The following is a 14,048-nucleotide window of genomic DNA, read 5'->3' as shown; positions in this document are numbered from 1 at the left end:
AAAAGCAATAGGATGATCTTTATTGCATAGCTCTGAATGCCACACTTTGAGTCCTATGGACAGGCTTGGATATTATCACTGAAATTACATTTCATAATAGTAACAGCTGGGAGCAGAGATTGTTTGGAATAGGTAAAAGACATGTTTTTGGCAAACTTAAACTGTAACTGTCTGAAATTGTGTTTGTAAAACTAGGTAAGATGAAGAAAAAAGAAAGATTAATGACTGGAAGAATATAAACGAAACAGGCAACAGCATGAAGATGACTGCAGACAGGGAAGAATAAGGACCAAGGATAGGACTGGAAACAAATGGAGGAATGTGAAGGAACAGTATGTTAAAACAGAAATCACAGGGGAGGTTGCGATGAAGGCAGGGTGAGAAAGAGGAAGATTTAAGTCTGCCAAAAGATCCAGGAGGTACAGTGAGCACTTGCTACAAGACATTACCAGGAACACCTTGTCATTTGTCTGATAATCTGATCAGCATCGTTCTGAGTACAAGTGATGTTTTCTGCCTCTGCTTTCTCTGGCACATAGAGATTTGAAAAGTTATTTTAATGCAACAATCATCCATCACTGGTAAAATATGGTATCCTTGCTTGCAGTGCCCTATGCCACAGTATCTTCATCATGGGGCTTGCTTCATCTTGCTACTGTTTCCGTTCTTTCTGTTTGGTAATTCTGATTCTTCTCTGCTTTCTAAAATGAGATTTGATCCTGTGAATCTTGTGCTTCATCTTCTTCATCATTTTTTTGACTTTTCTATTCCATGGATTCACACAGAACTTTTTGCCTTTTATGTGGAGACTGACAGAGAAAAAAAATGGTTGTCAGTTTCAAAGAAAAAAAGTAAAAATCCCAGCTTTTAAAAATCATCATGCTTATCACTCACCTACGAAGACCACAAAGTTGGACTTGGTTCATCTTAAATTATATTTTATACTGTATTTATTCACTTTTTCTTCTGGTTTCAAATATGTTAGGATCTAAGTTTTACATTATTAAACTTACATTCCAAAATCTGAAAAAAAGCTTTACTACTTCAGTGCAAAAAGATCCACGGTGCAAAGCAGTACATTTCTATGGCCAATAAATAAGCAGACCACTGTATAATTATTGACTGTCATGATTATCATGCAAAAGTCTAGAAAATGTACCAATGTAATCCAAACAGTGTGACATTGTACCAGGAAAAAAAAAATCAGAAATAGCTTATTTGCGAAAGTAAAGCTGATTTAATGAGTTTAGGCAAGGTTTTTAGGGGATAAATAATTGGAAAAAGCAGATAAATCTTAAGGTGCATGAGTAATTTCTCAGTTCTAAAAATAAAGCAAGTGTCAATGAAGGCTGAATAATATTCAGTATTATTACTGAAAAAATAATTAAATTTTAACAATCAAGTTTAAAGAGCACAAGGAAGGACAATTCTTAAATCACATACAATGTCAGTTTTTGAATTTGTGTTAGCTTTCCAAGATTCTACTTATTTAAATGCTGCCTAATAGATTTTAACTTGCAGTATCCCTTTCACAGGGAAGGACACAAAATATCTCTTACATAACAGCCTCTAGGTGACACAGGCCATCAGCTTTCTGGATTTCAAACCTCTCCACTCTTCTGAGAATTCCTTTCGGAATTTCATCTGAAATTTTCATGCAACAGTCAAAGGCCCCAGGAAACAAAGCTAAAAAGAGGAATAGCAATGTTAGAAACAACACAGATATGAGAGGGACAAGTCATAGTTTGACTGCACAGAATCACAGAGGGGTTGAGGTTGGAAGGCACCTCTGGAAGTCATCTGGTCCAGCCCCCTGCTCAAGCAGGGACATCTGGTCTCTGCATCCTGCTTGAGCTTTGCTCCCAGCCCCTGATAATGTGGTTAGCTTAATTAACTCCTTTTAATGAGAGAAGCAGCCATTCTGTGACCAAGCAAGTCATGTCTTCATGCCCCTTCCCTCATTATGAAGCCCTGGAGGAATTTCCTGAGAAACAAGAGACAAACCAATCAGACTTCTATTTCTGTTCCCTACTAGCCCCCAGCCTCCCATCATTTCTCCCTAGATGCAGGACTTTGCATTTCCCCTTGTTGAACTTCATGAGCTTCCTCTCTGCCCATTTCTATGTCAGCAAAATCATGTGGTACATCAGCTACAGCTCCCAGTTTGTTATCATCTGCAAACATGCCACAGGCACATTCTGTTCCATCATCCAGGTCTTTAGTGAAGACCATGTTGACCTCTGGGGTTTGTGGCACCAATTACAGCACTCTGAACCTGGTCCTTCATTCAGTTTTCTATCTGCCTCAATCTTTACTTGTCTACCCTATACTTTGTCAGCTTGTCTATGATGGTATTACAAGAGACAGTATCAAAGACTTTCCTGAAGTCAAGGTACACAAAACACATCTCTCTCATCTTGACCAATATGCTAGTCATGTTACTGGAGATGGCTACCACGTTGGTCAAGCATCATCTCCCCATCATAAATCCATGCTGACCACTCCTGATGACTGTCTTGTCCTTCAGATCTTGGGAAATGCTTTCTCAGGGGATTTTCTTCATCACCTTCCCAGGGACTGAGATGAGGTTGAGCAGCCTATAGTTCTCTGGATCTCCTTCTTGCCCTACTTGAAGATAGGGGTAATAATTGCTTTCTATCTTCAAGAACCTCTCCCAGTTGCCATGACTGTTCAGAGGTAACTGACAGTGGCCTCCCAATGACATCAACCAGCTTCCTCAGCACTGGTTGTGCCCCATCCTATCTCTCCTGTGGCCTTATATGTGTCCAGTTTTTAAAAGTGGTCTCTAGTTTGGTCCTTTGCTGCTGACAACAAATCACCCTTGCTGCAGACATTCCCTCTGGTCCCAGGAACCTGGGATTCTTGAAGCCCAGTTTGCATGGTAAAGAGTAAGACAAAGGTGGTGTTGAGTACCTCAGCCTTATCCATGTAATTTGTCACCAGTTGCTCTGTCTGATTTAGCAGTGGGTTTTCATATTCACTCCTCTTTCTTTTGTTATTTATGTACTTGTGGAATATTTTGTCACATGTCACATCCCTTGACAGATTCAACTCCAGCTCAGCTTTTTCTTTATCTTTCCTAACCTTATTCCTGCATTATCAGAGAACTCTCTACTCCACTTGGGTCACCTGGCACTGCTTCCACCCCTTTGTTTTTGCTTTCCACACATTGTTTTTACATTCTGGTGCAGTTAAAAGCTCTGAGCACATCCAGCCAGGTCTCCTGACACACTGCTTGGGTTTCTGTTTGTCAGGACAGACCTTTCTAATGCTTGGAGGGGTTGACCATTGAACATCAGCCAGCTCTGCTTGACCCCTCTTCTATCCAGAATCATATTCCATGGGATTCTTTCAAACTTCTGAAGAGGTTTTAAATCTGCTCTTATTAAATCCAGGGCCATCCATCTTGCTTTTTGCCCTGCTCACTTCTCCTAGAATCCCAAACTCCACCATCTTATGGACACTGTAGCCAATTCTGCCTCTGATTTCAGGCCCCTGACTAGGTCTGCCCTGTTGGCAAGTATCTCGTCCAGCTGAGTGCTTTGCTGTGCCAGTTCCTGGATTACTTGTCATGGAAGATGTCATCAATGCACATCAGAACTTACAGATTGTTTGAGCACTGTTGTATTGCCCTTGCAGCAGATCTCAGCATAGTCAAAGTCCCCCCATGAAGACTAAGGCCTGTGAATATGAGGATTTTTCCATCTGTTTGAAGAAGGCTGCAGCTTCTTCTTCCTGGTCAGGAGGTCTATAGCAGACCCCCACATTACCATGTCACTCCTGTTGGTCTGCCCACTAATCCTGACTGTAAGCTCTCAGCTCGTGCCCCATCCCCAGGCAGAGTGCACTCCTGCTGCCCTCTTGCATAAAGGCCAACTCCCTCTCCTTGCCTTCCAGCCTGCTCTTCCAAAAAGCCCATATCCCTCAACTTCAGCACAGCAGTGACATGGGCCAACCCTGCACATGTCCCTGAGCTCAGTGCAGCTGCAGCCACACATCACACTCTTGTTTGCTGCCCATGCTGCACGCCTGAGTGGAAGGGCAATTCGGAGTGCTGTCAAGGGCTAGTTATCTTCACAGCTTTTGTGGTGAGATACTGTCTTTTCAGTTTCTCCCACAAGAGAGATTGGTGGTTTAGTTGTTTAAATAACAGTTTCCTTTACCCCTCCTTGTGCATGTGTATGTAAAGGTTTGTTACAGTTCTATAAAAGTAATTTTTAAAGATTTATTTTTACTTGTGGATCACCAACATTAATGACATAGGAACTGTCAGGAGTATAGTTTAAAAGCTCTGCCTTTTGAGGTCAAATCAGGCCCATTATCTTTTGTTATCTTTTTGAAATTATTAATGTTCTTGTTCGGCTTTGTGTTTTCTTTTACCTCAAGGGCTCCCAGGATTGAATGTGCCTTCACTATGGAATTATCTCCTGCAGATTTTTTCCTGTTTGCTATTACCATTTTGAAAATAAAATGTCACCGAACTTTAAAAAGCAGATCATAAATCTAGGTGGGCTTTTATTTTTAAAGATAAATACTAACATTTTGAGGTTTGATTTTCTTCTGTGCTAGCACAGAAATAGATCTTCTAAAAGGGATTTCCTCCATCAGTTCAAGGACAAGCAAAGCTGTATTGCTCAGGGATTTATCTAGGATGAAGGTCTCAGTATTAAACCCACGCTTCAAAGTGAGCACGGCAAGGACCCCTGTGTCTCAGACCTTGAACTAATGTGGGAGAAGTGGGGAGAGAGTCTTCCTATTCGTTTTCATTTTTCTTCCTATCCGAGCTTTCCCTAGGTAATCATTTAGCCTTGAACACAAGAGTCATGAACTAGAAAAAAAAACCAGAGAATCAATTTCAGCTTCAGTAAGCAGGAGATAAGAAGTGTGTTTAAAAATTTTCCTGTAAGCAAGACAATTGTGTGCTCTGCACCTTAGAAGAGTGCTTGCTGAATGCTGGATTAATAGATGCTGGCACAGCTGTAGCAGTGAGCTCGAGCAGCCAGCGATGGAGCTGCAGTCGCTGGAGAGCAATAACATTGCCCACTGCTGCATGCAGGGGCATTTTGTAGCCGTGGGCGTGATGACAAAGCCCTGGGATCTCACAGTCAGAAGGGAGGGGGAAAGGCAGAAGCTGGCCCAGCAGCTGTCTCCTCAGCAACGCAGAGAGGAGGGCTATAAATAATCATATGCTGCAGAAGGACTAATTAAGTGTTGAATGTTACCTGTTATTTCCCCATTGTTCTTTGTTTTTCTCTCTTCAACAGCATACTTCTTAGGAAGCAAGTTAATTGATGTTCACAAATGGAAATTCAGCTCATTGAGCATCACTAAGTTTAAGGTTTTTTCTGGGTCCTCAAGGTAGAGTTGGTAAAACTAAATTATAAACTTTTGTCATTGCCAGCCAGCTCCTGACAGAAGGATTCTGTCAGATAAAAACTTAAGGAAGAGTAATTATATTTTAAACTCTATCTATCTATTTTAAACTCTATCTATCTATTTTAAACTCTATATTTAAACTTGCCTGCTGTGCTTTTTGGGGAGGTCTAGTTCTGTACTTCTTTGGGGTCTAGTAAACTAAAATACTTGGCAAGACCAGTACTACCAGCTCGTGTGGAATGGCTGAGTATTACCAGAGGTATTAGGGAGAACCAGCTGTTCCCTGAACTATTCCTCAATTGGTTTTGCTGATGCTTGGCTACTATATCTTTCCCTCATCCTACTTTATATACTTAAATACTATACATCACTTGCTTAGATCTGAACTATCAGCATTGCACTTTACAATGCACTACATAGCACCATGTTAGCCATTTGTACACTTTGTAACTGAAAATTATGAAATTAATATTGATGTACTTTTATAGCTTTGTAAGGAAAAATATACACAGGCTCAACCAAGGAGAATAAAGCAAAACTCCTGATGCATCCAGCTGGGCATGTGTGTGTCTTGCTGGGCACTGCTGACTGGCTGCCCTTTTGCAACAAACTTAACCAACAGGAGTTGCATCCTTTAGCAACTTGTTTAGAGCTCCACCTTCATACACCACTCACATGACCAGAGTTGCAGTTTTAGAGCAATTCAATCACCCTCTGCTCAGTCAATCTTTGACCTGGAGCATTGGATGCCACTGACATCCAACCCATGCGGCTGTACAAAAGCTGTGCCCTGCAGCATAAGCACAAGCAACAGGCTTCGTGTGAAATTGGGGAATGCCTCAACGGAAACCAGGCTGAAATTCTGCATAAAATGTAAATGAGTGGTGCTTATGTTCTTGCTAACGAGGCAAGAGAATTTCTTAGGGAGATTGAGAGTCTGCTAGTACTTTTTATTAGAGGTATGTGCCTGGGGAGGCTTTCTTGTCTTCACAGGTATGTATTCATTGAGGAGTTCTGATGTGCACTGGTTTTTTGAAGAAAAAGAAGCTGTCACCTTTAAATATTTTTTTTGTATTTTTGTTATGTGTATGAAAGCACAGCTACAAGATGGAAAATAGACAATCTGTGAATCATAGATGAATGCATGGCATGAGGGTCTTTCTGTCGGAGAACACGAAAGTGTCACCAGCAACCTTCTGTTGACAGAGGCACTTATGATAACTGGTACCTTTTTACATGGAAGTCAGTTTTAAAAGTGATTTTTTTTCCTGTGTGTGAAGAATGAGAGCAGTGAGCCAAGGAATTCCTTTATTTCCCCAGAGCCCGGGAGAGCTGATGCTGCTCTCATGGAGCATTGAGCCATCCTGCAGCTCCATTGTTACTATAATTTCATTCTAATCCTGCAAGTGGGAAGAAATTAGGAGGTAATAAGCAAAGCTAACCATTTCAGCCCAACCCAGGGCCATGGTCTTTTGTGGTTTCAGCAATTAGATCAGGGTTATTAGTAATTGTTAATCTAAACAGTGGTTAAAAAGAAAGGACTGTGAGTTTGCACATGGATGTTGGAATGGCCTTTTTTGTGCCATTTATCAGTCAATGCGATTTTTTCGGTGCTTCTGATTTCATTTGTCTCTGTCACTCAGTGGCACAGTAAGAAATACACAGCAGCTCACCCAAAAATTATTTAGACCTGTTGTGTAACATTGAGACTCCTAAAGCTAAAGGAGCTGCTGAAAGGACTGACAAGCTTAGTGGTGGACCTTGGGACAGAAGGGATTCCTCTGTTGTTATCTGTTGTTATTTCAGCAGGTGATATTACCTATTTTGGTATTTCTTCCCTGGGAACTCCAGGGAATGACCTGTTGTTTTCAAAGTTATTTAGCACATTCATTAAAAAAACCCAAAAACCAACACGAACAAACAAACAAAAAACACCCCAAAAAACCAGCCAGAGAAATAGTCCTTGCACAGAACAGAAGGAGTTGGAACTGAATGATCTTTAAGGTCCCTTCCAACATAAACCATTCTATGACTGAAGTGCAATACTTGGGAATGGAGCACAGTGAAAACAAAGCCTCTCCTGGAACAAGACCTCCATGAGTACTGTCCATTACATCTGTCTTTACATTTTAGTGGATCATTATCAAATCTCTTTGACTGCCTAAACTTCTTTTTCCATTTCCTATCTGCTTCCTGACCAAATTTACTCCCTAGGAACTTGTCTTACCCTTCCGCTCTATTTTTTTCATTGTCATGCTCAAACTTGGGAGCCACATGTTAATCAGCCAGAGGAGGCTGGTCATTTACGGTTCAGGCAAGAAATACTAAAAACAATTATTGGTGCATGCGCGGCTTCTGGGGCCCCAAAGAACTTTTCCATCCTTCTTCGGTTTCAGGCTGATATTCCAAGATTTGCCAAGTCTTTTGGGGGAACTGTCGTGCCTGATGAAGAGCCCTCTTGTGGCACACAGCGGGAGCATGCTGGGCTCTTGTACTGCTCTTGACTGCAGTTTCAGGCAGGTGGGACTGGGCAGGGGGAGGGCAGAGCACTGGTAAGGAAAGAAAGTGGTTCTGCCAGCCTCCTCCATAGAGAATTTAACACAGCAGGACAGGTCTTTGCCTCATGAAGGAGGGCCAGATAGAGAAAAAAAGAGGAGATGATGCCACATGGAAATAGATGGTGAGTGGTGGAGCCATTGTGTCCCCAACCCCTGTACTTGCTCTTAACTATTGGTTTCATTTTGGTCTTTTTGACTAAACATGATAAAGAAATCCCTGTGCTTTAAGCAAGAACAGTACGGAAGGCATTTTTCCTTCCTTTCTCCATTTCCCTCCACTCCAGACCCAACCCAACTGCCTTAGGCAGGACTTGTGCAACTCTTCACAAGTTTCACTCCAGCAGTCAGTGTTTTCACCAGGCTTCTGGTGGTCCCTCCTGGATCCTGCTGGCAGCACACAGCATCCTGTCAGTACTGCTGGCAGAGCACCTGGCTGACCTTTGTGAACTGCATGTAACCCATGAACTGCTGAGTGAAAGGCTGTGCTGTATTTGTTCTTTTACCAGGACAGTTCTTGAATTTACACAAACTAAGGGAGCCCGGCAAGTATGGATAACATTATCAAGCAGGTTGGGTTCTCCCAACACATTGTGTGGTCTGAGGGAATGCTTCTCTTCCATGGTGAGATCCATAAATCTGAGGCACTTTCTGTTTCTATGTTGAAATGTGAGACCTGCCTCAAGTTCACCCTGAATGAACCTCTGCACACATTGCACAAGTTTGGCACACCTGTGCTATTAGCAGCAGGCATTAGGTGTTTCCTAGTGGAATGCTTTTGTGGTTACAAAGTAGGCTTTGTACATCTGGAAAGAAAACCCACACAACTTTGCACTGATTAATCAGATTGACATCTCGCTTATTCAGAACATTGTGTGATATGCTCTGGTATCAATACAGCCATTTCCACAGACGAGTTTCACTAGTCCCATGTTGTTGGCTTATGAACATAGAATCCAGGCTCTGCTCTTGGAGGGAAATTTACTATCACATCACCTACACTTAATAGTAACTACTGTAAGGCAGCTTATTTAGCACTCATTTCATTAAGCTATCAGAAAGTGTTCCTCTCATTTAAAACAAGCTTGAGGCTATTTTAAGAGTTCAGCACATCAAGGCAGGTTTTTTTCAGCTTAACCTAAAGCAAGCCAATAACTATTTCATTATGCAGAAGGCTCTGATCCTGGTTGACAGGTGAGCAAAGAAGGATGCTAGGATTCTTGGCAAATGCAGCATAGACGTAGTCTGTAAAAACTAAGGAGGTTGCTTAATAGCTGGATTTGAGAGGCGAACTCAAATGCTGAAAAATGTTCTAATGCATCCTACTATTTTGACATGGTAATACACACAGTTAAAGCACAGTTCGGAGACAGAGTTTAAAAAAAGATAGAAGGGGTTCTAAGCTATAACCATATAACCATAAACAATAATACATATATATATATATAAAGCATGCTATATAAAGAATAAATACAAATGAAGCTATGCAGTGATGCTTTTCCTGTTTTGCTATGAGGACTGCTGTTAATATGGACATTTTCAAAGCTGGAAGGCTGACTGGAAATGGATAGATGTCTATTTCATACAAGTCAGGATTTTCACATGGGTCTTTGTCCATCAAATCATGATCAGTTTGCAAGCTGTCTGTCTCCATACAACATCCTTGGTTCTTGAATTACAGAGCATCAAGGAAATGCAGGCTGAAAATTGGCAAAACAGAGTGTAACACTAATGTAGTCAAAAACCCAGTAATATCTACTACCTTAACAGAAGGGGAAATTTCTGGTGTTCCTAGCAAAAACAAACATCACAATGTCTTTCATATTAAGATGCAAAAAGAAGCTGTCATGTGAACATAAATCTGGTTTGTTTCTATAAAGCAACACATTTTGAAAAGAGGGAACCCATCTCCCACACTGCACAGACCAGACTAACATTACTGGAGTACCTTCAGTAGGATAACTCCAGATAACTCCTTTGGGAAGTCTCAGACAGTCTTATTTAGTTGTTATTCCTATGCAGTAGCATCAAACATTTGGTGCGGATGTTATTATTGTATGTGTATTTCTCTCTTCATATCTTCAGGATGAATACATGTAGGAGCTTCCAGAAGAGAACTCTGTCTTCTCAAATTGAAATTCAAACCAACAATCTTTGGAATAAGCTCCATTGTCCAGCCTGCTGCATATTTCATGCAGTGCTGCCCCCTTCACTGCAGGTGTAGGACCCTGTAAATCCCTGGCACTGAGATGTGATCATGGAAGATTACCAGGGTTTTTTAAAGTAAAATTGCAAAAACTTCTTTTTAATTATATTTTGGGACATGGGGGTAGAGGGGTGGAGGTTGTGGAGGGGGAAATCCCCATCACACTCTACAGAATACCTCAATCTTGTTTTCTGGCCTTGCCTGGCTGGGCCATGTTTAAGCCTGTGGCTAGGTGTGATTTTGGCCAACAGATGGCTTTCCTGGCCTCTCTCAACAGCTACTAATTCACATCCATAAGCAAAGGAAACTTCTGCAAGTTTACACGTACGAGCCCAAATTTTACTTGTATATCTACTGTCACCCTGAAATAAATGGAAGCATAATGGTGAGCCTAAGAAGCGTAAGCCTAGGTAGGGTTAAGCCCAAATCTGGTTCAGCTCAGGGTAGGGTGTGCCTGTGCCCAGCTAGCCACCTGCAGTTCTTCTCATTTTTACTGTGCGTTCTGCCATTTGAGTATTGTAGCCAAATATGGAGCATGTCTGGATGAGGAAAGTTAGGTGGTAAAGGCATTTCCCCTGTGTCAGGTGGTTGAGTGTGAAAGAGCTATTCTAAGAGAACCTTTACTTTGACCTGTGCATGTACGTGTCAGTGCTATTGTGCAAGACCTTGCTGACTGGCCAGATCATATATCTAGAACAAAAGCACTTGCAGAGCCTTCCTACGCCAGCAGGTGCAGTGGCCATTTTAACAGAATAGAATTTTAAGGCAGATTTTTTCCCTGTGTTGTCTAAATCTTCAAAGAATTCCACAATTCCTAATCCTACTTAAGCCAATAGAGCCTGAGAAAGGATCATCCTCCAGAATCTGAGTTACCTTCTCTGTGAACACAGTTTATTTTACAGTAAAAACTTACAAAGAAAAACTAAGAATTCAAGTACAGCATTGCCTAGTTGGTTTTGAAAACTTTTAAAGTTGTTCTATTTTTCAAAAATTTTTAATAAATTTTAAGTTTAAAGTTAAGTTTGCTTTTCAAGTGTTATTTGATCTCCTGAATCCTTGAGACATGCTGCACTGAATGCACAGCAAAGTTCTGCTGGGAGAAATCAGTTACTTGAAGTTTGTCATAAAAAGTTTTTTGAAACCTCTGCCACCCAGGGCAACTTCACTTTAAAGGAAAAAGACCAAGTGATTTTCTAAACATATTTCCTCTTGGAAGCTTGTAAAGGAGGAATTTACACCTGAACTTGAGAGATCCCTTTAAACAAATACTGACATTTTACTAGGTGTTCCCTCAGGAAATCACTGCTTTAAAGGTCTTACACCTTAAGCAGCTAAAATTTTTGTGATACGTTTCCTATGACAAATAACTCACATGACTTTTCCTTGCTTAGCCACTTCACAGAATTATAACCTGTCCACACCTGTTGTGGAAACATCAGGTTTACAGAGAAAATTCTCAGGTTAAGCCCTGACTCCAATGAAAATGCCAATTGCTCTGTGCAGTCAAGGCAGCCAGGTTTGACTTTCTGAAGAAAAGCAGCACAGACCTTTATGTTATCACTTCTAGTCCAGTGTAGAGCTGCAAAGGCTCAAGCAGACACTGTTCCGTGTAGCCACACTTCAGGTCTTTTTTTCTTGAAAAGATTAAAGTATAGAGATAGATGAAGTACAGTTTTACTTACTCTCAGACGTCTGACTAACCATGACTGCTAGAACAACCAAAAGAGTGACAAATTTCACATCCATTCCTCCTTGGAGCTGCAGGAGCACAGACACAGATCAGGCGGTGAGCTGCAGGACTAACACCTGACCCTACCCGCTGGCTGCTGGGGATGAACGTGCGTTAAAGCCCCACCCTGAGCAGCAGCTTGGCGTCGGCTCCGTCCTGTGTGGCACTCTGGACTTCAGCAGGATTCCTCCTCTCACCTGTAGACACCTTCACCTGTATTCCACCTCTTACCTGTATTCCTCCTCACACCTGTAGTGTGGTTCAGTGTTTTGCCAGATGGGAAGATAGGCTGTATTCCACACAGTTCCCCAAGATGGTACTGCCTTACAGCCAGATCCCCGCAGCCCTCCTCACTGATGAGGCTCTTCAGCAACAGACTTGCAGGGTAGGAGTACTTCAGAAACAAGTACTTGCAGGATTAAGGATTAAGAAAAAAACTCCTCTGCTATTAGGTGTCAACTCCATGGAAGCTACACGTGAAATGCTGTGGGCCAAACCTGCTGTAGTACAAACAGGTACAACCTCAAGGAGGCCCCAGCCTTGCGCTAGCTTTGCCCTGTTCATTGACCTATGAATTTTCAGTCTGTAAGGACCATGTTACTCCTGTCACACTTGGCTTTCAGGATTGTTTCAAAGCTTCCAAACCCCTAAAAAAATTACTGTGTGGTTTCAGTCTGAACTGAGCACTGTGGCTGTAAGGGTAGCAAGCTGCTGCTGTACTCCACCCCTGCCAGTGCAGTGCAGGCTGCCTGCTTTGACCTTTCCCAGGGCTGAGCTAGAAAAATCCATCTGAGAATTTCCTAGACTGTTGAACCAAGCTCATCTTTGCTCTGGCTCATTACACCATTCTTACTATTCCTAAATTTTCAGAACACAAGGTAGAAGAAATTGCTAACCTCAGGGACTTTAGTCTATACTTACACTGTCCCAACAGTGGTTTTGCAATATCATCTAATAATAAGTTAATAAAGTGCAATCAACCTTTCTGGCTATCAGTGTTTTTCTTCATAGCTGTTGGTTTCTGCTAGTCAACGTTATCTACCAGGATAAGAGACATGGGAAAATCCAGACTACTACACTTTGATGAAAGTCTACTGTTAAAATGAAAGAGAGTAGAAGACGAGTGTTCTTTAAATATGATTTCGGGGAAATCAGCAAATTGATTCATTGTCACCATTTAATTAAAAATTAAAATTAAAAATCTGTATCATAAAAGCTAAACCACCCTGGCCAAAGCTAAGACAGACCACAACATCTTTATTAACCTGAACCTACGTAAGGACAAGAGTATTAGCAGCATTATTGTTCTTCAAAGTAGCATGAAGAGGAACAAACTAGATTAAAAGAAATACAGTCAGATGGGTGCTACTGGAGTAATATGTTAAAGAAGCAGCTTCTGTCAGAATTAGATTTTGTATTCCAGTGTCTGGTTGATGCTGCAAGCCAGGATGCTTTGTTTCCTTGCAGATAATTAGTTTGTTCTGGCAAATGCTTCACGTGGGATGATACAGATTATAATCGTCTTTCCACAGCAAGAGTATGGAGTACAGGGAGCTGTAGTAGTGATGGGGATGACAGAAGAACCAAAGCATTCTGCGTTTCTTAAGACCTGTTCCTGTATGACAAGTTCTAAGTGTTCCCCAGAGGTTGCTCACACACACACCTCCCATGTTCTCAAAAACACAGAGTAAATACAGGTATCTATGTATTATTTTCTCTGCTGCTGGCAACAAGCAACTATACACTGAATAAAACTTACTTTTTTCAGCTTGAGCTCAAGTTTTATATCTCATATTCCTCTGTCTTATGTTCATGGTGTCATTTATAGGTACAGAATAAAATCAATGCCCATTTACTTCAACGTGAAAGTGCAGCAAAGAAACTAGGATTGTGTCAGACCCGGAACATGCTTCCCGCTTTATGGAGGCTATATAATGTGTCAACAATTTAAAATGCTAAATCTATTGGAACAGGACAAAATATAAACTGAGGAAACAACGCTGATTTATGAGACTGAGAAATTAAAAATAAAAACAAAGTAAGAGAACAATAGCAAATATTGTGCTATGGCTCCACATGAATGTGCAGGCAGCCATCCAATTCACAAAGGAAGAAGAAGTTAGCCAGAAATTCTTTTCCAAGAATTGGGCTGAGTTGACAG

At 41.3% G+C, this 14,048-nt stretch overlaps 1 protein-coding gene across 1 annotated transcript; it reads right to left on the bottom strand.

Moving 5' to 3' along the window:
- Positions 1–11,943, bottom strand: CCL28 (C-C motif chemokine ligand 28). The gene is made up of 3 exons (XM_010395236.2): positions 11,841–11,943; positions 1,560–1,686; positions 1–809 (listed from the first exon to the last, which is right to left on the bottom strand). Exons 1-3 carry the CDS (start codon positions 11,902–11,904, stop codon positions 653–655), a joined length of 348 nt encoding a protein of 115 aa, XP_010393538.1. The 5' UTR covers positions 11,905–11,943; the 3' UTR covers positions 1–652.
- Positions 11,944–14,048: the final 2,105 nt, after the last annotated feature.

Source organism: Corvus cornix, chromosome Z, assembly GCF_000738735.6.
Source record: "Corvus cornix cornix isolate S_Up_H32 chromosome Z, ASM73873v5, whole genome shotgun sequence".
NCBI lineage: Eukaryota > Metazoa > Chordata > Aves > Passeriformes > Corvidae > Corvus > Corvus cornix.
Note: the sequence above shows the minus strand (reverse complement) of the source record. Positions and strands in the feature narration are given on the sequence as shown.